The 25256-nt window shown below is 41.9% G+C and overlaps 1 protein-coding gene across 1 annotated transcript in view; it reads right to left on the bottom strand.

Moving 5' to 3' along the window:
- NIPAL2 (NIPA like domain containing 2) overlaps positions 1–25256 on the bottom strand; it is a 91713-nt gene that overhangs the window by 40664 nt on the left and 25793 nt on the right. Inside the window, exons 2-4 of the mRNA XM_084751330.1 lie at positions 21637–21705; positions 19912–20083; positions 1579–1638 (exon numbers count right to left, since the gene is read on the bottom strand). Coding sequence (XP_084607456.1) covers positions 1579–1638; positions 19912–20083; positions 21637–21705 — 301 coding nt within the window. The remainder of the gene's footprint in view (positions 1–1578; positions 1639–19911; positions 20084–21636; positions 21706–25256) is intronic.

Below are 25256 nucleotides of genomic sequence, written 5' to 3'. Positions count from 1 at the left end.
TATATTTCCAAAGAAAGAAACTTACTTTGGTTTTATTTTTAAATGTTTATTTATGAGTGGTATATGCCTATGTGGTGACTGCATGGTGGGGGATCAAAGGTCAACATGTGTTTGTCTTCCTGTAGGCTCTCTCCTTTATTTTTCAGATTATAATATAATCACAACATTTCTCTTATCCCTTTCCTTCCTCCAAACCCTTTGATATACTCTTTCCTGCTTTCTTTCAAATTCATGGTCTCTCAGTCTTTCTCTCTCTCTCTCTCTCTCTCTCTCTCTCTCTCTCTCTCTCTCTCTCTCTGTCTCTTCCTTCTTTTTTTTCTTCTTTTTAAGATTTATTTATTACATATACAGTGTTCTGCCTGCTCACTAGAAGAGGGCAGCAGATCTCATTATAGATGGTTGTGAGCCACCATGTGGTTGCTGGGAATTGAACCCAGGACCTCTGGAAGAGCAGACAGCGCTCTTAACCTCTGAGCCATCTCTCCAGCCCTCACAGTCTCCTTTTTCATTTGTGTTTTTCATGCATATATGTGTACGTAGACACATGTATTTCTAAATAGAAGCCACTCAGCCCGTAGACTGTTAGTCATATGCATGCCTTCGGGGCTGATGACTGGGTATGGGATAATGAGTTGGTGCGCTCTTCCCAGGAAAGCCTGTCTCTCTAGCTCACAGCACTCCTTAGTGGCCTGTGGGTCTTCGTGTGGGGTCGAGGCCTTGTGGTGCTTCCTGCCTACTTTGGTGTGTTTATTGATGTCACCCTTGTTCAGCTCATGTTTGGGCAGTCGTGTCGGTGAGACTTCCTGAGTGCTGCTTCTGACATTCACAGCAAACTCCCCGACCCTCTAGATCTGTTTTCTTCCCCACAATGCTTCCTGAGCCTAGGTGTGGAATCTTTTATTTTTCAAGAGGGCACTTCACTGAACTTGGGGGTTTCTGTTCAGCTAGACTGCCTGGCCAGGAAGCCCCCAGGAGCCACCTCTCTATGTCCACAGCTTCCACAGCACCAAGGTTACAGTGACATGCCACCATGTCATGATTTCCTATGAATTTTGGGGATCCAAATCCAGGTCCCTATGCTTGCATAGAAAACAGTACTGACTAAGCCATCTTCCTAGAAGCTCTAAATAAAAATTTAAAGAGAAAATTTCTATTTTACCTCTGGAAGGTGCTAAATACAATAGGTACTCATTTGGTGGAACTAATGCTTTGTGTCTTTTACTTTTAGGCAGTATAAATAGAATAATATAGCAAATATAAACTTTCAAGTAGAGCAGTCTAATAGGTAACACAGGTGTTTTCCATGAACCTTATTATGCTCATATCATGACATTAGCAACAACAATATTGCAAAATAATAATATTGCAAAATTACTCTAGCCAATACCCCAAGCAGCAGGCATGCTGCAAATGGAAGCTCTGGGTGAGAAGAGGCAGTGGCTTCCATACAAAATGCTCATCCCTAAATGAGATTTGCATCTATTTCATTAATTTTTCTGTTCAGAATGTAATTTTATAGGTAGCATGTATTTATTGATCAAGAGGTGCTATAATTACATGAATTAAATGGCTACTCACCTAGTAAATCCGAGGCTCTCAAATTTTCTTTTAGAAATATAACAGAAATCATGGCACTGCCTACAAAGAAAATTGCCATTAGTAACGGTTCCAATATAAAAAAAACCCATGCATTATTCAGTGCAGTTTGAAAGAAATTACAGATTTTATGTCTTTGCCTCACCCCCTGTGTCCTGAGTAGAGACACTTGGCAGTTATGGCTATAAAAACGATTTTATTCCATGATGAAAGAAGGCGCACAGGAACTGACCATGGAACATGAACATGGGCTAGTGCTTGGTATCCAGGGAGGGCTTCCTAAGTTTACTTAGTGAATGTGTGGGAAAGAAGGGAGGGATGGAGGAAAGAAGAAAGGGGCTGGAAGGACAGGAGGGAAAAGGAGAGAAAGTAGAAGGCAGAAAGTGCAGGAAACGATAGAAAGTAAGGAAAAGCTGGGAGGAAGGTAAAGAAAGCCGAGAATGATTTAAAATCTATACATTTAAAATATAGCCCATAGGTCCTGCTCATCAACTCCCAGCATCCCCTCCAATGCCTCCAGGCCCAGGGCTCCTCCTGGCTTGTCCTCCTTCATCCCGCACACCCAGCAGCCTGCTGGACCCAAGTCTGCACTGCACTCTGCCCTCTTCATCACCTGTGACTGTCGCAGCAGCTCAGGCTTATGCCTCGGCCGACAGCCGACTAGCACCTGCCTTCACGTCTCACTTCTCCCGCTTTCTCCACACTACCACCAGAGGAGTATTTCTAAACTACGAAGCTCATGTAAATTTGCAGCTTTAAATGTCTAATGGTTTCTTGTTGTTTGCAGGGCAAAGACCCGAGCTGCTGACCGAGGCTTTCGTTGACAGCTGTGATTTCTCCCCTGCCTCACGCCTCACACTTGCCCTCCGTTTCTATTCTATCCTGTGCTCATCCTTTCTAAAATACAGAGTAATCCCAGATCCGCCATGTGCTTCTATGTTAAGGACTTTTATCTTGGGACAGAGTCTGTACGTAGGTTTTTTGAGACTTGTTTTCTTGTCTTCATCCTTTTATCCTGTGTTATGTCTTACTCTCCCAAGAATGACTCACACTGCTGGGCTCTCACCGCTGAGCCAGGGTCTGCTGCTGTGGCCTCAGGGTCAGGGAGTAATTTGACATATGAGTTGTTCCCTCTGTAGGCTCATTCCTTAATGAATTCAGGCACTGGAGAACTCAAAATAGCAATCATAAAAAAGATACATAGTGCAATACGGATTTTAATACTTAGCTGAGTTTTTAGGTCCTATTATCCAGAAGAAACTCTAAGACACTGTGTCCTCTGGAGAAATAGTGGACGCAGCAGTTTGCTATGTCATTAATTCTTCACAGAGACCATTTTAATGTCTGTGTAATGACCCTTTATGTGGATGCCACAGTGACATTTGAATATGACTATGCCTGGTATTCTGGTGACTTATTTAAAACAAAATAACAATTTTACATCCAAGGTTTTCACTTTAAATCAGTTGGATCTTCATATGATTCCTTCCCCCATTTGCATTAATCTTTTCTCTTGTATAATCTTCCTGGGAAGGTTATGTATTTGAATGGAAGTTTTGCAGAGAATAAACCAGGTGGGAGAAACGTTTACCAAGTCTATTTTCAATTGGGCAGTTTGGTTCTAAAACATTAAAGAAAGATTTTCTATAAACAAATATGAACAAATTAAGTCTATTAAATTAACAATTGAGTTTAATACAGGTATAAAAATGTACTTAAAATTTCTGTGCTAAGACAGAAATAGCTCAAGAAAGCCACCAGTTTACTGTGTTCTGAGCCTTAGAAAGGCATGAAGACCAACACCCTTACAAACCGCATCCTATCACTGGTTTCTTACAAAACTGGACAAATAAAGATTTCAACTGGAAAAGGATAGATGAATAGTAAAAAAAAAAAAAAAAATGAGTACGGTATCGCTGCGCTAACACACACCAGTATATCTTATTACAGCAATCCTGGTGATGGCGGTTTCACAGCCAAGGGTTGCGGGAAGATGGCCAACTCCGCTCTCAAAGCATGAGGGAATGGAGCACAGCAGGGACACCTAGCTAGCCCTACTTGTCACACGCGTGACACGAAGCTACAGCGGCTCATGCATGTGCCCTCCGATCTACTCTTCTGACAACACTGGTGTTCCGGCTAAGCCAGCGCGGGCGGGCATGCGCACTTCCTCCCCAGCCCAAGGCTCTTACCGTACACACTGCTTCCCTTGAGGTCAGAAAGGACAGATTTCCTTTTCCTTTGTTGCTAAGCCACAGCTTCATAAATAATCTAACTTTCATATGGAAGTGGGGGGAAATGTCACGTGGGAAATCATTTCATTGCTTCAAGCCAAAAGGATATGACTGCAATAAAGACTTAAAATATATGACATGCGCTGAGCTGTATCAGCTGCCACAAAAGTTATCAGTTTTGTGAAACAAATATGCCCCTCTTCCTCTTTAAAAGAATTTAGAACTCCAAAGCACTTCTAAACTTATCCATTTATCCAGCGGTATCTTTTCTGTTTTAAGGGAACGTGAAAAATTTCTATCAAGGTGGTGTATATGTGTGTGTGTGCGCGTGCGTGCATGCACGTACGCATACTACGCTTGCTTGTGCATATAGAGACCAGAGGGGATGATGTTGGGTGCCTTCCTCTATGATTCCCCACCATATTATTTAAAATGTTCACCTTATTTTAAATTGTGTGTGTGTGTGTGTGTGTGTGTGTGTGTGTGTGATTTTATGTGGCTATGTGCACATGAGTGCAGATGCCTGCAGAGCTCACAGGTGCCAGATCCCTTGAAGCTGCAGTTACAGGTTATTGTTAGCTGGCTGGTGCGGGTGCTGGGAAACCACTCAGGTCCTCTGCTCTCACTGCTGAGCCAGGCGGTAAGCCCTCCACCCTAGCTTTTGGGGTGCAGTCTAACTGAGCCTGGAGCTTGTCATTTTAACTAGACCAGTAGTCAGTGAGCCCCTGGGATCTGCTGGTGCGGAGAAACAGATGTGCACCACCACATCCACCACTGCCTTGCTTCTAGTGGGTGCTAGAGATCTGACCATCTCCTCTGCCCCTCTACCAAGTCTTTACACAGAATAAGATATTTATTTAGTTAAGTAATAAAATACTGTGCTACTGTGATGTGCCTACTTGCATATGCAATATAGGAGAAATAGGAGCTGTAGTGAGCAAACTGGCAGTGTCTGGGCAACAGCTAATGACATGACTGCAGAGTAATATTTTTTAAAATGAGCAAAAATAGGCTAAGGTATTCCCACACACCTCTAATCAGAGGCCTGCCCAGCTCAACTACTCCTAGTTGATGTTTTACCAACAACCATTGCCTAATGAACAACTAGCTTAGGGCCCAATTTACTGCCAGAGTAAAATGTAATAATCAAAATGTGAAAGATTATAGAGATCACAGTTTTTAAAAAGCATCCACACAGCATATCTGCAGGTCTGTGCCAGGCGTAACTAAACTACAGCTACGACCGAGGCCTTCCTTCAGCATGCACGCGTAGGGTTGGAGGCTTGCTTGGCCAGAGGCTCACGGCTTCTTTGCTACTTGACCCTCCAAGACAGAGAATGTTTATAGAGGCTGCTGATTAATTACTAGGTACCTTGCCAGGAAAAAAAGAAAGGGTGCAAGGAAAACCAGGAGAAAAGTATGTTTTCTAGGCACCCAGTAGTTCAGAGACTAACGATGCCCCTCATTCAGACATGGGATCTTCCAGGCAAAACTCAGTGGGAAATGTTTACAGAACCTGCCACCTCTTTCCTCCCAGCCACTCAGAGACCATCTTATCATGGGGCCGGATCTGAGCTGTGCTGTCTTCAGCTCCTCATTTCATTGTCCTTAAGGCAATTCTCAGTTAGAAAGTGTGAGGCTGGCTCATGAAGACGCAGTGCAGTAAGGAATATTGTAATTAGCCTAAGAGACTTCCCTGCTCTTTGGTTGTTCAAAATGTCACTGAAGGTGAAAAGTAGAAGTCCCCTTGGGGAACTCTGGGCAACTCAAGGCTGCAGGTGATGGTGGTGGCTGAGCTGTGGTGACCATGGGCCCAGGCTGTGGAGATGGTGGTGGGTGAGGGGTGGGTTGTCTGTGATGAGGAGCAGTAGTGGCCATGAGAAACTACACAAGATGCACGGAATAGTCCAGCCGTGATTCAACCTCACTAACCGCAAGTCCTACACTACCAAACTGGATTTTTAAAGAATAGTTTGTGTGACATAGTCTAATTTTTAAACACAGGGAATTCAGTTTATGTCCTTTAAAAGCACTGTTTGAGCCAAACATCATGAAACACCGGTCAGTTCTAGTAACAGGCACCACTGAAGGAAAACTCTGACCTAGTCTACAAGTGAGAATTTCACCAATTTCACTTCACATTCAACTTACTGTTTTAACATCTATGATAGTAGGAAATCTGTATGTCAATACTAACAGAAAGCAGAAAGCAAAAGCAATAATAAAACTTCCTTTGTTAAAGATATCTGAAACTCCATGCATGAAAAGAACACATTTACATAATAATGTTACAAACAGACCCTAACAAGTCAGTGTCTGGCCTGTGGTTTCTGGCCACTATGTGGTGGCTTTATTGCACTGCTAGAAAGCAAACCACCAAAACACTTCCCTGTCAGCCACAATCAGGCCTCACTCCCGTGGACACAGTGAGCGTGCTCGCAGGCTCAGGCAGCGCTAACCATACTGAGGATGATCTATAATGATCATCCCTCACTAGTTGTAGGATGTTTAGAAAGAAAGAATGTCAATTGCAATGTATTTGAAGCTTGGAGAATATGACAGATTGAAAAACGATTTCTTATGCAGAGAAAAGTTGTCCTACCATCTATCCTGGCAAGGATGAAAGTGTCAAGAAACTCATTTTGAGGAAAATAGTCCTCTTTTATTTATTGAGGATTACAAAAACATAACCACTGTTCAATGGTAATTTGCACAATTCCAGATGAGGACATTTACCTGGATTAAGAACATAATCCTTTCTTTCCTACATTTTTCTTGGCATGCATTAATAATTAGACCTGAAAAGTCTCCCCTCGCCAAAAAAAAAAAAAAGGTAAAAATACCACCACTGACAATATTAATTCTGTATTATAAATTTAATAGCCTATTACTTCATCATCAGCAATTTGTCTAGAAATACTTTGTGGCATTCTCAAAAAAGTAAAGATGGGTGGAAAACATGTTTCAAATAAAGCTTTAGAATTCAGCAATGCTTTCTGCATGAGAGTGTATGAGTAGACATAAAATTAAAATGTCAGAGCTTTAGTCCACACGGTTTATATAAGCTGGGTTTTGGACAAATGTGCTGAAGAAAAAAAATGCAAGCCACGCGGAAAAGACATATTTTCTGCATATTTCAAGTACTAACCCAATATCCACGTGAAATGTTGTCACAGGCATCCATCACAGATATCTTCGGGCAGCAATGAGTTGCTCACATCAGCAACAGGCTTGTTTCCCCAGAGGACGGGGACTCTGTGGCATCAGGGTTTCTGTAAGACTACACCTTACCCGCTCACTGGCCTGCCCATGCTACCTCCCATTTGTTTCTAATAAAGGCCTTGGAGACCAAACTTTCTGCTTGAATGACTTCTCTGGAATTCCGAAAGACCCCAGTAGGGCTGCAGGCTGCACCCTGACAGCCCTCTAATGGACTGCAGACACAGTTCAGTCAGGGCTTCCTAACAGCTCCTAAGAAACACACAGAACAAAAAGAGATCCCACGTCACAGGTCATGGGTTCCGATGGGTTCCAACAGCAGCTCCTTAGGGCATCACGGATGGGACCAGGCACAGGTCTGACTCTCGCTATGCTCTCAGTGTATTAGCTCTCACCTTGATCCTAATCAGCTGGGCAACAAGGTGACTGGTTTTAATTTCTGAGGAAGTTATTCTGGGCCAATTGAGAGCTTGCTGCTACTAACTGCTTTGTTCAATACAAAATTCCAAGTATTTGATTTCATACGAGTACCTCTCAATTCTGTCTGTCTCTTACTTCTTTCTATTCACCTTAGCCATGGTTAAGGATGGTGTTAAGTTTATGTGTCTCACACAGCACCTGGTGTGGTGGATACTTAGTCAGTATACAGTTCCTACCTTTAACTGTGCATCTTGCAAAGCACCGTCAATATTTAGTTTGTTAAAATATCTCCCCTTTGGGCTTCAACTCAGTGGGCTCATAAGCATGGACCTGGAAAGTACATTGGTGCTTCCGACTCACTGCCTGTCTGCAGCCTGGGGTCAGCTTCCTCCCACAGCCCCTGCCCACTGCCTGTCTGCAGCCTGGGGTCAGCCTCCTCCCACAGCCCCTGCCCACTGCCTTTGGATGAACTGAGTTTATACTGAGTGAGGCTCCCCAGGCTCCCCAGGAATCTCTTTATTTCCACATAGCCTCAATTTCTGGGCTATAGATAACTTCCTTTTTTTTTTTTTAACCCTCTCTAAATCTACATATAGCGTAGAACTTAGATGAAGGAATAAAATGGACACAATTTAGTGTGAGGCCGTATATTGTAGGTGCATGGATGGTCTCATTATTCTCTCTGGGATAGGTTTAGGAATTTCCAAGCACTCACAGGAGGGAATATTCTCAAGTACCTTTCAGTGAACTGATTAGCTATTGCACAACATCAGGAACTGAAATCTTAGGCTGGAGAAATGGCAGTCAAGAGTACATACATGGCAGTCAAGAGGACCTGAGTTTTGTTCCCAGCACCCATGTCGGTGCATCTATGTGTTTGCACATATGTGCATGTGTGTGCTTGCAAACACCTGTAACCCCAGCTTCAGGGTGTCTCATGTCTCTGGCCTCTGTAGGCACATGCACTCACATGTGCATACCCGTACCCCCTATAAATTAAAATAAATCTTAAAATTAAAAATAAAAGAATCAATATTTTTTTTAAAAAAACTGATGACCATCTCATCAGTTCATCATCAAATCTAGACCAATATGGCCGGCTGAGTTTCTTGTGTTAGGCTCTCTCGGATGATAAGCAATGAGACTCAGTCACCAGTCTCTTGGGTCTTAGTTGAATGGTGAAGCAGACACTTGGGCCATTGTGAACATGCAGAGCACTGTTGAAGAGCAAGTCTAGGTCAGGCCATTGCTCACAACTCTGCAGTTGTGTAGGTTGTACAATGTGCAAAGACTCCATATATATTCCCCAGGATGCTCATAAAAATTTTCAGATAGACAGAAATAAAGTATCATATGAAGGGGCTATCTTTTTCTAATTCATAAAATTCCACCATATAATTGAGAAGTATGTCTTATTGAGTGCAAAGAAAGTAGAGAACTGGATTTCTTAACTCCTAAAAGACAGGAAAGGCCTCCTGAGGAAGAAGGGTTACCCCAGAGAAGAAGGATTAAAACTAACTCCATAGCATAGAATTTCTTTCTTTTCTTTTCCTTCCTTCCTTCCTTCCTTCCTTCCTTCCTTCCTCCCTCCCTCCTTCTCTCAGATGTCATTTTTTAAAGACTCCCCCTACCTTTTCTTTGAGACAAGGTCTCTCCCTTGCCTAGAACTCACCAAGTAGGCAAGACTGGCCATCCGGACCCAGGGATCCACCTGTCTCTCCAGTAACTGCATTACAAATGCACCACTCTGCTGGGCTTGCTTGCCCACTTCCTTCCTTCCTTCCTTCCTTCCTTCCTTCCTTCCTTCCTTCCTAAGTCAGGCTCAGTGGGACTGAACTCATCTCCTGATTGAGCTACTGTGCCAACTACCATCTAACATGTCCTTTTGGGGGATTTCTTTTTTAAAATTTCTTTTAAAAAATACACAATCAAGTCATAGTTGGAGATGAAAATTAGTCTTTCAGCCTTAATAGTTAATAGGCAACAGAACTGCTATGAAGAGAAAGCAGGAAGAGGCAAGCCATGCTTTTGGAGAGCAATGCTTTTATCACCACAAACTCCCTCCCATCTTCCCTCCCCCTCCTCTTCCCACCAAAATTTTTTTGTCTTTCTTTTTTTTTCTGTCTTTTTAAATATACAAGAGGCTTACAGAACACCAAATAGATTAGATCAGAAAAGAAACTCCTCCCACAACATAATAATCAAATCAATAAATGTACAGAACAAAGAAAGAATATTAAAAGCTGCAAGGGAAAAAGGCCAAGTTACATATAAAGGCAGACTATCAGCATCACACCTTACTTCTCAATAGAGACTATGAAAGTCAGAAGGGCCTAGGAAGAGGTCTTACAGACACTAAGAGACCACAGATGTCAGCCTCAACTACTATACCCAGCAAAGATTTTAATCATCATAGATGGAGAAAACAAGATATTCCATCACCAAAACAAATTAAACAATATCTATCTACAAATCCAGCCCTATAGAAGATACTAGAAGGAAAACTCCAACCCAAGGATGCTAACTATACCCAGGAAAACACAGGAAATAAAATAACCACATATCATCAGAACCAAAAGAAGGGAAATGCACACACACCACATATATACACTCTACCATCACCAACATCAAAATGACAGGACTTAAGCCATCATTGGCTATTAATATCTCTCAACATCAATGGATTCAATTCCCCAATAAAAAGATAAAGGCTAACAGAATGGCTGTGAAAACAGGATGCATCATTCTTCACCATATAAGAAACACACATCAGCAACAAAGATAGACATTATCTCAGAGTGAAGGGCTGGAAAAAAGGTTTTCCAAGCAAAAGGATTTAAGAAGCAAGCTGGAGTAGTCATTCTAGTATCTAATAAAACAGACATTCAACCAAAATCAAACAAAAGAGATGGGGAAGGACACTTCATACTCATCAAAGGAAAATTCCACCAAGATGATGTCTCAATTCTATGTCCCAACTTCAAGGGCACCCACATACATAAAAGAAACATTACTAAAGCTTAAACCACACAGTAATAGTGGGAGACTTCAGCACCCCACTCTCACCAATGGACAAATAATCGAGACAGAAACTAAACAGAGAAATAATGAAACTAACAGACACCATGAATAAAATGAACTCAGCCGACTTCTACAGAACCTTTCACCCAAACACAAAAGAATATACATTCTTCTCAGCACCTCACAGAACCTTTTTGAAAACTGACCATACACTTGGTCTCAAAGCAAGTCTCAACAGATACAAGAAAATGGAAATAATCTCTTGTATCTTATCAGACTTCCATGAATTAGAGCTCGATTTCAACAACAACAGAAACATAAGAAAACCTACAAACTCATGGAAGCCGAACAACTCTCTACTCAATGACCACTAGGTCAGGGAAGAAATAAAGAAAGAAATTAAAGACTTCCCAGAATTCAATGAAAATGAAGGCACAACACACCCAAACTTATAAAACATAATGAAAGCAATTCTAAGAGGAAAGTTCATAACACTAAGAGCTTTCATAAAAAATTGGAGAGCTCCTATACTAGCAACTTAACTACCCACCTAAAAGCTCTAGAACAAAAAGAAGCAAACACACACAAGAGGAATAGACAGCAGGAAATAATCAAACTCAGGGCTGAAATCAATAACTTAGAAACAAAGAGAACAATACAAAGAATCAATGAAACCAACAGCTGGTTCTTTGAGAAAATCAACAAGACAGACAAACCCATAGCCAAAGCAACTAAAAGGCAGAGACAATATCCAAATTAACAAAATCAGAAATGAAAAGGGGGCATAACAACAGACACTGAGGAAATCCAAAGAATCATTAGGTCATTTCAAAAACATGTATTCCACAAAATCAGATAATCTAAAAGAAATGAATGATTTTCTTCATAGATTTCACTTACTGAAGTTAAATCAAGATCAGGCAAACAGTTTTAAAAGTCCTATAACCTCTAGGGTAACAGAAGCAGTCACTAAAAGTCTCCCAGAAAAGCCCAGTGCCAGATTGCTTTAGTGCAGAATTCTACAAGACTTTCAAAGAAGAGGTAATACCCAAATTACAAACTATTCCACAAAATAGAAACAGAAAGAACATTGCTAAACTTATTTTATGAAGCCACAGTTACCCTGATACCTAAACCACACAAAGACTCATCCTAAGAAAGAGAATTTCAGACCAATTTCTCTCATGAATATTGATGCAAAAATATTGAATAAAATACTTGCAAACCAAATCCAAAAAACACATCAAAAATATCATCCACCATGATTAAACAGGCTTCATCCCAGGGATGCAGGGTTGGTTCAATACATGAAAATCCATCAGTGTAATCTACCATATAAACAAACTTAAAAAATCACATGATCACCTCATTAGATGCAGAAAAAGCCTTTAATAAAATCCAACACCCCTTCATGATAAAAATCTTAGAGAGCTCAGGCATACAACGCCCATGCTAAAGCATAATAAAGGTAATATACAGCAAGCCAATAGCCAGTATCAATTTAAATGGAGAGAATCTCAAAGCAATCCCACTGAAATCAGGGACAAGACAGGGCTGCCTACTTTCTCCATATCTCTTCAATATAGTACTTGAAGTTCTAGCTAGAGCAATAAGACAACTAAAGGAGATCAAGGAATAAAATTGGAAAGGAAGAAGTTAAAGTATCCCTATTCATAGACGAATTGGTAATATATACATAAGTGACCCTCAAACTTCTACCAGAGAACTCCTACAGCTGGTAAATACCTTCAGCAAAGTGGCTGGATACAAAATTAACTTAAACAATCATTAGCTCTCCTGTATACAAATAACAAATGGGTAGAGAAAGAAATTAGGTAAACAACACCCTTCATAATAGCCACAAATAATATAAAATATCTCGGTGTAACTCTAACCAAGCAAGTGAAAGACCTGTATGACAAGAACCTCAAGTCTGTGAAGAAAGAAACTGAAGAACATATCAGAAGATGGAAAGATGTTTCATGCTCATGGGTCAGTAGGATTAACATAGTGAAAATGGCAATCTTACCAAAAGCAACCTATAGATTCAATGCAATTCCCATCAAAATACCAACACAGACATTGAAAGAACAATTCTAGCCAGGCATGGTGGAACACGCCTTTAATCGCAGCACTTGGAAGGCAGAGGCAGGCGTATAGCTGTGAGTTCGAGGCCAGCCTGGTCTACAAAGTGAGTCCAGGACAGCATAGGCTATACAGGGAAACTTTGTCTGAAAAAAAAAAAAAAGAACAATTCTAAACTTCATCTGGACTAACAAACAAACAAACTAGAATAGCTAAAACAATCCTATACAATAAAAGAACTTCTTGAGGTATCTTCATCCCTGACGTCAAGGTGTACTACAGAACAACAGTAATAAAAATGGATTTTATTGGCATAGAAACAGACTAGTTGATCAATGGAATTCAATTGAAGACCCAGAAATAAAACCCACACACCTATGGATACTTGAATTTTTACAAAGAAGTTAAAACCATACAATGGAAAAAAGAAAGCATTTCAACAAATGATGCTGGTCTAACTGGATGTCTACATGCAGAAAACGCAAATAGATCCATATTTATAATTCTGCACAAAACTAAAGTCCAAGTGGATCAAAGGCCTCAACATAAAACTAGAAACACTAAGTCTTTTAGAAACAAAAGTGGCAATCAATCTTGATTATTGGCACAGGAGAAAATTTCCTGAAGAGAACACCAACATCTCAGGCCCTAAGATCAGCAATTAATAATGGGACCTCTTAAAACTGAAAAGCTTCTGTAAGGCAAAGGACACTGTGAACAGAACAAAATGGCAGCCTATAGATTGGGAAAAATCTTCACCAACCTTGCATCTGACAAACGGCTAATACCCAAACTATATAAAGAACTAAAGAAATGTGGCTGGAGAGATGGCTCAGTGGTTAAGAGCACTGACTGCTCTTCCAGAGGTCCTGAGTTCAACTCCCAGCAACCACATGGTGGCTCACAACCATCTATAATGTGATCTAACATGCACTGTATACATAATAAATAAATATTAAAAAAAGAAAAAAAAAGAACTAAAGAAATTAAACACTAACAAACCAAATAATCCAACTAAAGTGGGTACATAGCTAAACATAAAATCCTCAACCGAGGAAACTGGAATAACTGAGAAGCACCCAAAGAAATGCTCAACATCTTTAGCTATCAGGAAAATGCAAATCAAAACGACTCTACGATTCCATCTTACACTCATCAGAATGACTAAGATCAAAATCTTAAGTGACAGCACATGTTGGGAGGATGTGGAGAAAGGGGAACACTCCTCCGTTGCTGGTGGGAGTGGAAACTGTACAACCACTTTGGAAATCAATCCGGCGCTTTCTCAGAAAACTGGGAATAGCTCTACCTCAAGACTCATATACCCAAATGATGTTCTACCATACAACAAGGACAAATATTCAACTATGTTCACAGGAGCTTTATTGGTAATAGCCACAATCTGGAATTAACCCAGAAGTTCCTCAATCTAAGAATGGATAAAGAAAATGTGATACATTTATTCAATGGAATACTACTCAAGGAAACATGGAAACCATGAAATTTGCTGGCAAATGGATGGAAATAGAAAATATCATCCTGAGTGAGGTAACTGAGACCCAGAAAGACACACTTGGTATGCACTCACTTATAATAGGATATTAGCCATATAGCAAAGGGTAACCATACCACAATTTACAGGCCCAAAGAAGCTAAGTAACAAGGAGGACCCAAGGGAGGAGTTAGGATCTCACTCAGAATGGGAAATAGAATAGACCGCAGAAGTGGCTGAAAAGAGGGAGCAGGATAGGAGAGGGGGTGCTGAGGGAAATGAGGATGGGGATGAGATGTGGGGAGAGTAGAGGCAGAAGGACAGAGGACTTGCAGAGAGAAGAGAAACCATAAGAGGGGAAATCTCTGAGGCAAGCTGGAGACCTAAGATAGGGTGGGCTTCTGGGAGGATGTGGGGGTGTCTCTAACTGAGACACCCTGTAGCAGGGGTCATAGAGACTGAAAAGGACACTCTCTCACCAGATAGGACTCCTAGTGGAGGGAGAGGAACACCAGCCCATCCACAAAAAACTTCAACCCAAAATTTACCCTGTCTAGAAGATGTGCATGGTTAAAGATAGAACACAGATTGAGGGAATGTCCAACCAATGTCTGGCCCAACCTGAGACCCACACCAAAGGAGAGAGCCAACCTCTGACACTATTAACAACACTCTGCTATGCTTGTAGACCAAAGCCTAGAATAACTGTTCTCTGAGAGGCTCCACCCAGCAATGGGTTGAAATAGATGCTGAGACTCACAGCGAAACATTGGGCAGAGTGTGGAGAGCCTCATAGAAGAGTGGGGGGAAGGATGGAAGGACATGGAGGGGACAGGAGCTCCACAAGAGACCAACAGAGCCAACCAACCTGGGTCCAGGGGCATTAGGGAGACTGGAGCACCAACCAAGGACCATGCATGCACGAGACTTAGGCCCCTACACATTTGTGTCTCGTGGGCAGTTTGGTCTTCATGTGGGTCCCCTAGTAAGGGGAACAAGGGCTATCTCTGACAAGCACTGTGTTGCATGCTTTTTGATCACTTCCCTATGGCAGGGCTGCCTTGCCAGGTCACTGAGGAAGAGGATGCACTTAGTCCTGATGTGACTTGATGTACTGGAGTGAGCTGGTGGGCAGGGGCTTCCCCCTTTTCTGAGGATTAGGGGAGAGGAGATGGGGGCATAGTGGAGTAGGGAGGGAGAGTAGGACTAGGAGGAGAGGAGGGAGGGGGTTATGATTAGGATATATAGTGAATAAACACATTTTTAAAAATTAGCTTTTATTTCTCATTTTTTGTCTTATTCCCTGAGAATTACTAACAATATACTTCGATCATATTCGTTCCCTGCCTCCACCCAGACACATCCCACCTCTCACCACGCCCAAGCTTTTGTGTCCTCTGTTTTAAAATAGCCCATCACCTCTAATTTGTGCTCATATTCTAGTGGTATGGGCTATCCACTGGAGCATCGTGGACCCACCAGAGGGCACACACTTAAAGAAAACGGACTCTCTTATATGGGAACCATTAACTGCCAACAGCACCTCAGCTGTGGGTGGGAGCCCGAGCTTCCCTCACTCCACGCTGGAATGCTGATGGGCTGATCTTGTGCAGGTCTTGTGTAGGTGGCCACAGGTGCTACGAATTCATGAGTGGGACAGTACTATCTTGTCTGGAAGACACCAGTTGACACTGGTCTACTCTGGCTCTCTCTAACCTCTGGCTCTTAGAATCTTTCTGCTCTCTCTTACAAGATGGCCCCTGAGCTTTGTGGAAGAACGTCTTCTATTTATTAAGAAGCAGTCTTGGTGGCTAGCAATGGCTACATAGCTCAGGCTGGCCTTGAGTTAGTGGCAGTCCTCCACTGCAGCCTCCTGAGTGCCACATGACAGGTGTGCACTGCTGTACAGGGCCCCGTATCTGTTTTACAAAACGTGCTTTGTCTCGGTTTGTTATTTGAAATTCTGGAATTTTACAACATGTTCACAAGGAAAATGTGGAGGAGTTGAAGGGTAATTGCTGCTTCATGGGTGAACAAATGAGCTGAGAGGATTCTAACTTTCTGTTCCCTGCAAATTATCCACTGCATGGATAAGAACAATGAAGCATTCCTGAAATCGGCCATCCGATTTTAGAGCAAGGAACAAACTCCATTATAAAGAATACTGCACTTTGCTCCTATGTAATAATAATAATAATTACAAGCACCATGACAATAGCTAGTGCTGCATGTCAGATGGTGTTTTTAGGAGGTTAAGTCACTTAGGTCTTCAGTCACCTCTGAAATAGCAACTATTTTTACTGCTATTTTACAGATTCCTGATCTGAGGCATAAAAATGGTTTAAATTATATGCATGAGGCTACAGACTGGCCAAGGGCAAGAGAGAGATCCAAGCTGGCAGTGTGTCCCAGAGCTGTGCTCATGACTGCCCCACTGGCTGGCTTACTGGAGCACTAGTCAGTCCAGCCTCTGATGAAATTAGAAGCCCATGGCAGACACCAAAACAAACAGATGTCTAGAATTAATTACACTGCAGCACAGCTAGCATTCTAGTCAGAATAAGCCTTAGGAACCAAGTTGCCTATGGAGAATGAAAGTGGCAAAGGCCTGGGCACACAGCTCTTCCCCACTGCTAAATCTACTGCTTAGCATAGAGGGTTATTCAGGCTGAGTCTTGGGGTCTTTGTGAGCATCACCTAAAGGGTTTCCTGTAGAAACTATTGCTTTTTTTTAGGTGTTTCTTATAAAGGTGCCTGAGGCCCCTATGGCTCCTGTGGCTCCTGGGTTTTGGAGGCTTCTTTGCTGATCTTCCTTTGAAGATACACAATCACTTATGCCCCATGGAACTTTCTGTCTCTCAAACTTCAGATACCTGTGTGATTGTGAAACTCTTTCTAATACTTTCTATTACATTCATTTATTTGTATATGTATGGCAGTCAGAGGACAGCTTGCGGGAGTCAGCTCTTTCCTTCTAGGGACGGGATTATAAATGCACCACCATGCTGACACACATACACACACACACACACACACACACACACACACACACACACATACACACGCACGCACGCACACACACACACACACACACACACTCACACACATGCATGCACAGATACATATACATGCACACACATACACACCACACAAACACACATACCACACAAACATAAATATATACCACAAGATACACACACACAAATGTAAAAGTAAAAGAGAGAAGAAAAATAATAAAGTATGTAACATCCATGCAAAGTCCTAGCGTATGCCATCTTTTTCCAGATTCAAAGGGAAGTTTCATTCCTTTCTTAAAGTTCCCACAGAGAAAAGGTGAAGAACTTCAGATGAGAAAAGTCTGGAATTGTCTTCCTGTCTGCAGACACAGCCGTTTGTTTTGAGAACTGTTCCTCTCCCGCACCTGAAGTCTCTTGCATCGTGGGCTGTTGTTCAGGGGAAATCTTGCTTCCCCGGCAGCCCCACCGTCCACACACTTGCCCTGCAGCTCTGAGAGCTGTGGAACAGTGCTATGAGTATATATTGCTGTGTGTAAAGATTGTAGAGGAAGAAATGATTTGTATCTGAGGCTGTAAACTTCCTTCTTTAGATAGTTTTAAATGGTCAGAAAGGAGTTAGCTAAAAATGTTCTCCATTAGAAACATAGAGACAAAGAGCAGTGGCCTGCATCATTACGCTGAGCTCAGCCAACCAGGCAGAGGGAGCACAAGAGAGTGAGGGCCCTGGGAAGGGGAGACAGGAAGTGGCCAGGTAGAAAGGTAAGTTCCTAGCTTTTCTTTGTTTTGCTTTTGTTTTTTCAGACAAGGTTTCTTTGTATAGCTCTGGCTGTCCTGGAACTCACTCTGTAGACCAGGCTAGCCTCAAACTCAGAGAGATCTGGCTACCTCTGCCTCCCGAGTGCTGGGATTAAAAGTGTGCACCTCCACTGTCCAGATCAAGTTCCTAGTTATTAATGAGAGCTTTGAGCAAGCCTAATGACACGAGCAGATTTACAGCTTCCTTGACTGCCTTGGAAGGGTATCACTACCCACTCTGGCAACCGGGGAATTCTCATATTAGCCACCCCTACTACAACAATTCTGCAAGAGCCAGGAGCACATGAGGAAAACAGAGTCATACAATGTGGTGTGCATAGCCTTCCTCTGGGTGTCTACTAGTGCTGCCCACATACTCTTTCCTCAGACACCTCATGGAAAGAGAGCAGAAAACAAAGAAACAAGAGTGAAGGTAATGAGATTCACAACCAGAGGAGAAGTGCTGCCCTTCAGAAAACCTGAAAGACCTACACCCCATGTGGACAATCCAATAAGAGCTCCTACCTGCGACTCCTCAGATATTGAGAAGAAAAAAGTTGGAGATATCTACGGATGCCTGATACTCAATAAAATAGAGGGCACACCCAACTTACTTATTTTATTGGGATGTTAAAAATGGTAAATGACTGTATAACTTGCCTTCTAGGGCAGTATCAGAATACGGGATTTCTTGTATGTGTGTGTTATGTGTGGTGTACGCCTGTGTGTACACATGTGTGTGCCTGCTGTACCCGGTGTGTATGTGTAGAGGCCTGAGGACAGTGCAGGTGTCTTTCTCTATTGCTGCCCGAGACCTAGACCCTCACTGGCCCTGGTGCTCATGATTCCAGCTGGCCAGCGAGTCCCTGGGACCACTGTTCCTGTTCCACCTGTGTTGCGCTACAGGCAGGTGCTACTCTGCCTTGCTTTTAATGTGTGCTGGGCATCCAAACTCAGGCTCTCAGGCTGTGAGGCAGGCATGCACATTTACCCACAGAACCATCTCGTCAGGCCTCAATATGGGGGCCAACAGTGTCTAGAAAGTGAAATAGTGTTCTTTATTTCTATATATTCACCACAATATAACTTTACTATACTATATTTTATTTACTATAATACAACCTTACTGTACTATATTTTATTTATTTACTATATATTTATTATAATATAACCTTTAAAAAATTGAGAAGTTATAAAAAGGAGAGACTTCCAAAATAAAGCAGAATCCTGTCTGTATGTGTGTTACTTCAGCTTAGGCCACATTTTCCTGAGAGTGCCACATCCTGTTTTGGAGGAACACGGCACGTGGGCTGTGTCAAGACATGACATGTTCCATCTAGTCATTCACAGTGACTACCAAGTTGCTTCTATTTCAATGAAGATTCTAAATTCAGAGGATTTAGAAATATGCTGTTGCCATAGCAGCAGATAAAGAATAAACTTCAAATGGTGTTTATTACTTTCTAACGGGGCTTACAGATTATCCTCCTTGCTAGCAGTGATTTTTTTTCTTAAAAAAAAAAACTCATTTTACTCATCTCTAAATGTACTTCGTGATACGAATTTTGAAAGTGGATAATTGTGACATTACTATAAAACTGCACATTCTCATGGTGATGCTGAATAATTCATACTTAATTTTTAATGTCAAAGAAAGGCTAAACTCTGGCTTCAAGATCAGACAGCAGTGATCCAACTACATGTATGGTCAGTTTAACATAGAAACAAAATATAATTTGCACTATGAATGTTTTAAAATAATCCATTAGTGATCAAAACACAGTGTAACATTTAAAGTGAAAATATTTAACTTATTAAGACTCAAATGTTGAGAACGTAGCCTTTAAGTGTAAATGGAACAGCTATAGAATGCATGTCTGCATATGGTTAGTGTGGTGGTGTGGCAGGGCACAACAGAGACTAGAACTGTAATCTATATTAACATGCTCAGAAAACCAGCAATAAGACATCCTTCTGTGTTACATTTTAAAATCAATTATTCTAATTTATGAACACGTTATTAATGGCCTACCTGTAACTGACATACATCCCAATGGTGCGATCAGAGTGATGGGGGCGACTCCATAGGCTGCGAAATTGCCTGTCTCTCCTATGGCCATCAGCAAGACTCCACTCCACCAAAGCGCGCTCTTAAAGTATGGCTTTGGGTGCTCTTTCTGGGCCAAATGAAGATGAGAATATTTCTGGAAGCAAATCAGAATATAAGTAGAAAACATTTCCATCCAGTTAAAGCTTGCTGTCAAGTTTTATTTAATTTTTGAGGCAGATTCTCACCATGTAGCCCTGGTTGGCCTGGCACACGTTATGTAGACCAGGCTGGCCTCAAATTTTCAGAGACCCCTCTGCCTCTGCCTCCTAAGTGCTGGGATTAAGGGTGTGCACCACCACGCCCCACCTGCTTTATTTGTGGACTACTATGGCTTTCTGTTTGTCCTAAGTATATTGATAGGAGAAACCATTCATATTTCTATAGCATTCTACAGCCTGGAGGGTCTTTTCCATAAGAACACTGCCTTTCCCCCTTACAACAATCTGTAAAATAATGTCATCATTACTATCTGACAGTACGTATCATGGAGACAAGGCACTTTTAGAGCACTGTACGAAACAGCTCTTTCACAATTTAAAATAGGCCGAGATCCCAACAGAAACATTAACAAAATAAAGGCAGTGAAGTGTCAAAGAGAGTGCTTTTAGAAGGGATTCAGATGCATGGGTTGAAATATTTACCACAATTAGCACAGCAAGATGCAAGTTGCCAGGAATTGTGGCAGACTCATTCATATCTGGTTTTGAATATTTTTTTGTATGTGAAATATAAGTCCAAAGTGCTAGGGGTATAGTTCAGTGGGCAAGCACTTCATGAACCTGCTCGTGGCCCTGTGTTTCATCCCTACCACTGCAAAACAAAGCAAATTTATGCATTCCTGAGGAACACATAAAGTACATACATCCCCTAGATTTTATAACTGAGCTTGTTTCCTTATTAGACTAGTGGACTGGTTCATATTATCTTAAAAAATAATTAGAGGTCTAAAAGAAAACATGGAACATTAAAAAACTTGAAGTCTCATGGCTGGAGATGTAGCTGAGTGGCAGAGCTCTTACCCAGTGTGCACTGGGTCCTCCTTTTAATCCCCAGAACCAGGAAACAGCAGCAGTAACAACAAAACTATAACAGGAACACCTTTCTAAGTGTGGCACAAAGTACGTGGGCCAAAGTTTTAGTGTATTAAAATTTGTATGAAGTATGGGCAAAATTAAAATACATCAGAGTAGAAGAAAATATTTTCTTTTTTTGAAAATATTTTCAACATATAGTACGACAAGTATTCAAGGAGATGTTTTGATATTCAGGCTTATTTTAATTCAGTAGCTTTAAGGACTTTGTTGGCTTGATTCTGTTTCAAACTGGCTTATTAAATGATTTAAATTTTAGATTGAGTTTATGGTTTGTTTTAAAATTCATATTTCATTCAGTTTTTAGTTTGGCACCAGCAGTTCTTTCAGGTTTATAATTCATGTTTCAGTTGAAGTTCCCACTGTAGATTCTATATTCTTCAGGACCTCCAGTCTACTGTCAGGTCACAGAGTGCAGGGTTTTTAAAAAATACTATTTTTTCTTCTTTTTTTTTTAATGGGTGAAAGGGCTTCAGAAGGAAAAGTACCCTAGCCCACGACAGGTGTACAGCATTCTCAGACTTAACTATACTCAGAAAAGGAGAATTTTTCTTACCTGGATATTTAGGGAAATGCTGATAACCAGGTTTCCTAAAATAGCCAGCAAAGCTCCAAAAAGGTGAATCTGTAAGAGAAAATATTTTCTTTAAATGGCATTAGTACTTGCAAGACACTTGGCGTCAGGGTGGGGTGGGGTGGGTGGAGCGATGCTTATGTGTTTATTGACTTTGCTTCACATACACTGCCACGCCTGCCCTGGGAGTAATACTTGGTGGAAGTGAGAATACTGGCATTTAGAAATAACTGGGGCGGGGCCAGTGAGATGGTCAGTGGGTAAGAGTGAGTGCTGCACATTCTAATACTCTGGATTGGATTCAGGGATGCCACAGCAAAAAGAGATACCCAGCTCCAGAAAACTGCCCATGCACATATGTCTACATGTATGCACCTGTGTACACACACACATATACTACACACACACACACACAGAAATAATAAATAAAATAAAAAACAGTAATTAGGTCATAGCCAGCTGTGGTGGTTCGCACCTGTAATCTAAGCATGGAGGAGGCAGAGGTGGGAGGGGGAGGCACGAGGGACTTGAGGTCAGCCTGGGCTACATAGGGAGATCCTGTCTTGGAGAGGAAGTAACTTAGTCTTTTATTAGATTTTCTGGGCATTTGCCTGCCCCAGCCTCTAAAGCAAACAGCCACAAGGCTCTGGGTTTTCCATGCAGGGGCTTTTTGACTTACCGTTCTATTAATTTTCTTTCCTCCTAGTATACTCAGAAGAACTGTGGCATGAACAGATTACAGGACTTGAAGTCAAATGAAATCTGAGGCACAGGTTTGTTATTTTCCAATTTGGATATCTTGACAAGTTATCTTACTTTCCTGGCCTCAGTAAAAAGGAAGGAAGATGTTTTCAGGAACCCTTAACCTCTACCGTGTCCCACTAGACACTCTGCATTTGCCACCACTTCTCCGTTTACCGTCTACCGTGTTTCTCTGCAGTTGACCTCATCACCAATGCCCCCTCTGCCCGCTTCTACCCCTGCCCCCACCTGCACCAGCACAAAGCTCTGCTTCTGGTAACCGGCACACCCCGCTCTCAGGTGTGCTCATGACACAGGACTCTCCTAGGTGGCGGTGTTCCCATCAGCCCTCTCCACTTAGGCTTTACCCTCCTGGCCTGCCGAGGTCTAGGCAGTTCACACAGCCTTAACTTAGACCCTTCATGGTAAATGCTCACTTCTTTTTAACATCATCACGTGTGCCATGAGGCTCTACAAGAGAAGGCAAATTCTCTGAGATGGGAGAACCAAGTTCTATGTCTGAGTATTCTAAATAATCTACCCCTCAAAACTGAGGATTAGTAAATACTTGAAAAGTATATTAACAGTTTAAATAAGAACCATAACAGTCAAAAAGAAGTTCTTCATATTGTTCAAATATTTATCATAAGTAAATTATGACTTATTTGATAACTATAAACGATTCATCTGTGGACTGTTGAGATGGCTCCACAGCTAGAGCAACTGCTGTGCATGCCCGAGGACTCGAGTTCTGACCTCAGCGCCCATGGAAAAGCTAGGGTAGTGTGCCTGGAACCCTCGCATGGGTACTGTGTGCCTGGAACCCTCGCATGGGTACTGTGTGCCTGGAACCCTCGCATGGCGGCAGAGATAAGTGGTCCTGGAACTTGCTGGCCGGCCAGCCTACACAAGTCAGGTACAGCCCAGGCTCAGGGGGGAAACCTTCTCTCAAACAAGCAAGCAAGCAAGCAAGGAAGGTGGAGGGTCAGGGATATGGTCACTGGATACAGGTGCTAACTAGCCACACCTGATGGCCTGACTTCAATTTCTGGAACTAGATAAAAAACCAAATGCAGGGGTTTGTATCTGTAACCCCAGCACTCACTCCTACCCTGCGATGGGAAGTGGAGGCAGGAGAACTGACTGCAACCTTGTGGGCTGGCTCATCTAAGCTGCAGCCACAAGAAGAGCCTCTGCTTGATTACGGGAGAAGGCAAGAAGAAGAAACTCCCAAAATTTGTTTGTTCTTGTTTTCTCCTTCTCCTCTCTCTCCTTCTCCTCTCCTCCCTCTCTCTCTCTCTCTCTCTCTCTCTCTCTCTCTCTCTCTCTGTCTCTTCTCTATCTGTCTCTCTCTCTGTCACTCTGCTTTTGTCTGTCTCTCTGTCTCTCCCCCTCTCTGTCTCTTCCTCTGTGTCTCTGTCTTTGTCTCTCTGTGTCTGTGTCTATCTGTCTGTCTCTCTCTGTGTGTCTCTCTCTCTGTCTGTCTCTCCGTCTCAGTCTCCCTCCCTCCCTCCCTCTCTTTCTCTCTCTCTCTCTCTCTCTCTCTCTCTCTCTCTCTCTCTCTCTCTCTCTCTCTCTCACATACACACACACACACACACACACAGACACACACACTAGGGAAGACAGCTAAGGTCAACCTCTGGCCTCCACGTGCACATGCACTCACATGCATCTGTACTTGCACATGGACATGTAAACATGCATATACTTCATACACACTCACACATACACACAGATGTATTTGATACTCTCATCTAGGCACAAATGCATTACATCTATAAGTAGAAACTAGCAATGGTGCAGGGAGCTTCTCTCCTTATTCCACAGAATGCAACTTCCAGCCAGCTTTAAATTCCAAAGAGCTTACTTGGATTTCAAGTGAACATCACAACCACAAGACCTCCTTTTTAGATGCAAAGTGTCTTTGAAGTTTTAGAGCTCTGTTATCCAGGCTGAAGTAAAAATTCTGTATTTAAAAAAATGAATCAGGAAAGTCGAAGACTCATTTTACAGTTGGTATAATGTGGCCTTTAATCAGTTAAGATTTTGTTTTTAATAAAGGCACTTGGCAATAACTTTTCTCACTATTGCTCATGGGGAATGCTTGTATCACAGAACAATGTACTAGTTCCATGCTTTTTACTTACAATCTAATGCATTTGGCAATAATTAGGAAAACAAAGAACCAAAAGAAAGTTGGCAATGAATGTATAATTATGAAAATCCTTCATAGCTATAAAAGTAAATTGCTGAAGAGAAATGACTGACTCCAAAATCCTTTAAATCATTTCATGAGCCACTCAAAGGACATCAAGCCGGTTGTTTTAAAATCAGTGGCCAGATTTGGCAAGGGTTTTTTTTGGATGTGACACCAAAATATCCTACAATAGAATACAAACACACAGGTTGGACTTCATCAAGATAGAAACCTAATTTCTGTCTGCCTTCCTTCCTTTCTGCCTGCCTGCCTGTCTGTCTGTCTTTGTTTTGCTTTTGTGGTGCTGGTGACCAGCCCTGTTTGCTTTCATCTGCTACGCAAACACTTCTACAGAGCTATATGCCCAGCCTCCAGATTACAACCTTCAGTGCCTCAGAAGACTCTATCAACAGATTGAAGAGGCAAACAACAGAATAAGAGGAAATATTTATAAGTTCTTATCTGAGTTGGGCTGGGTATCTAGGCAACTGCACTAAAAACTCCATCAATTCAACAATAAGACAATAAATGGACAAGCTGGGAGCAGGTTTTCCCAAAGAAGTCTACAAATCAAAACCACAATGCCATACCACTGCACACCAAGTAAGACGGCTGCAAGGAAAAATGAGACAACAGCAAATGTTAGCAAGGATGAGATAAA

Source organism: Acomys minous (assembly GCF_964271855.1).
Source record: "Acomys minous genome assembly, chromosome: 12".
In the NCBI taxonomy this organism is placed as follows: Eukaryota; Metazoa; Chordata; class Mammalia; order Rodentia; family Muridae; genus Acomys; species Acomys minous.
Note: the sequence above shows the minus strand (reverse complement) of the source record. Positions and strands in the feature narration are given on the sequence as shown.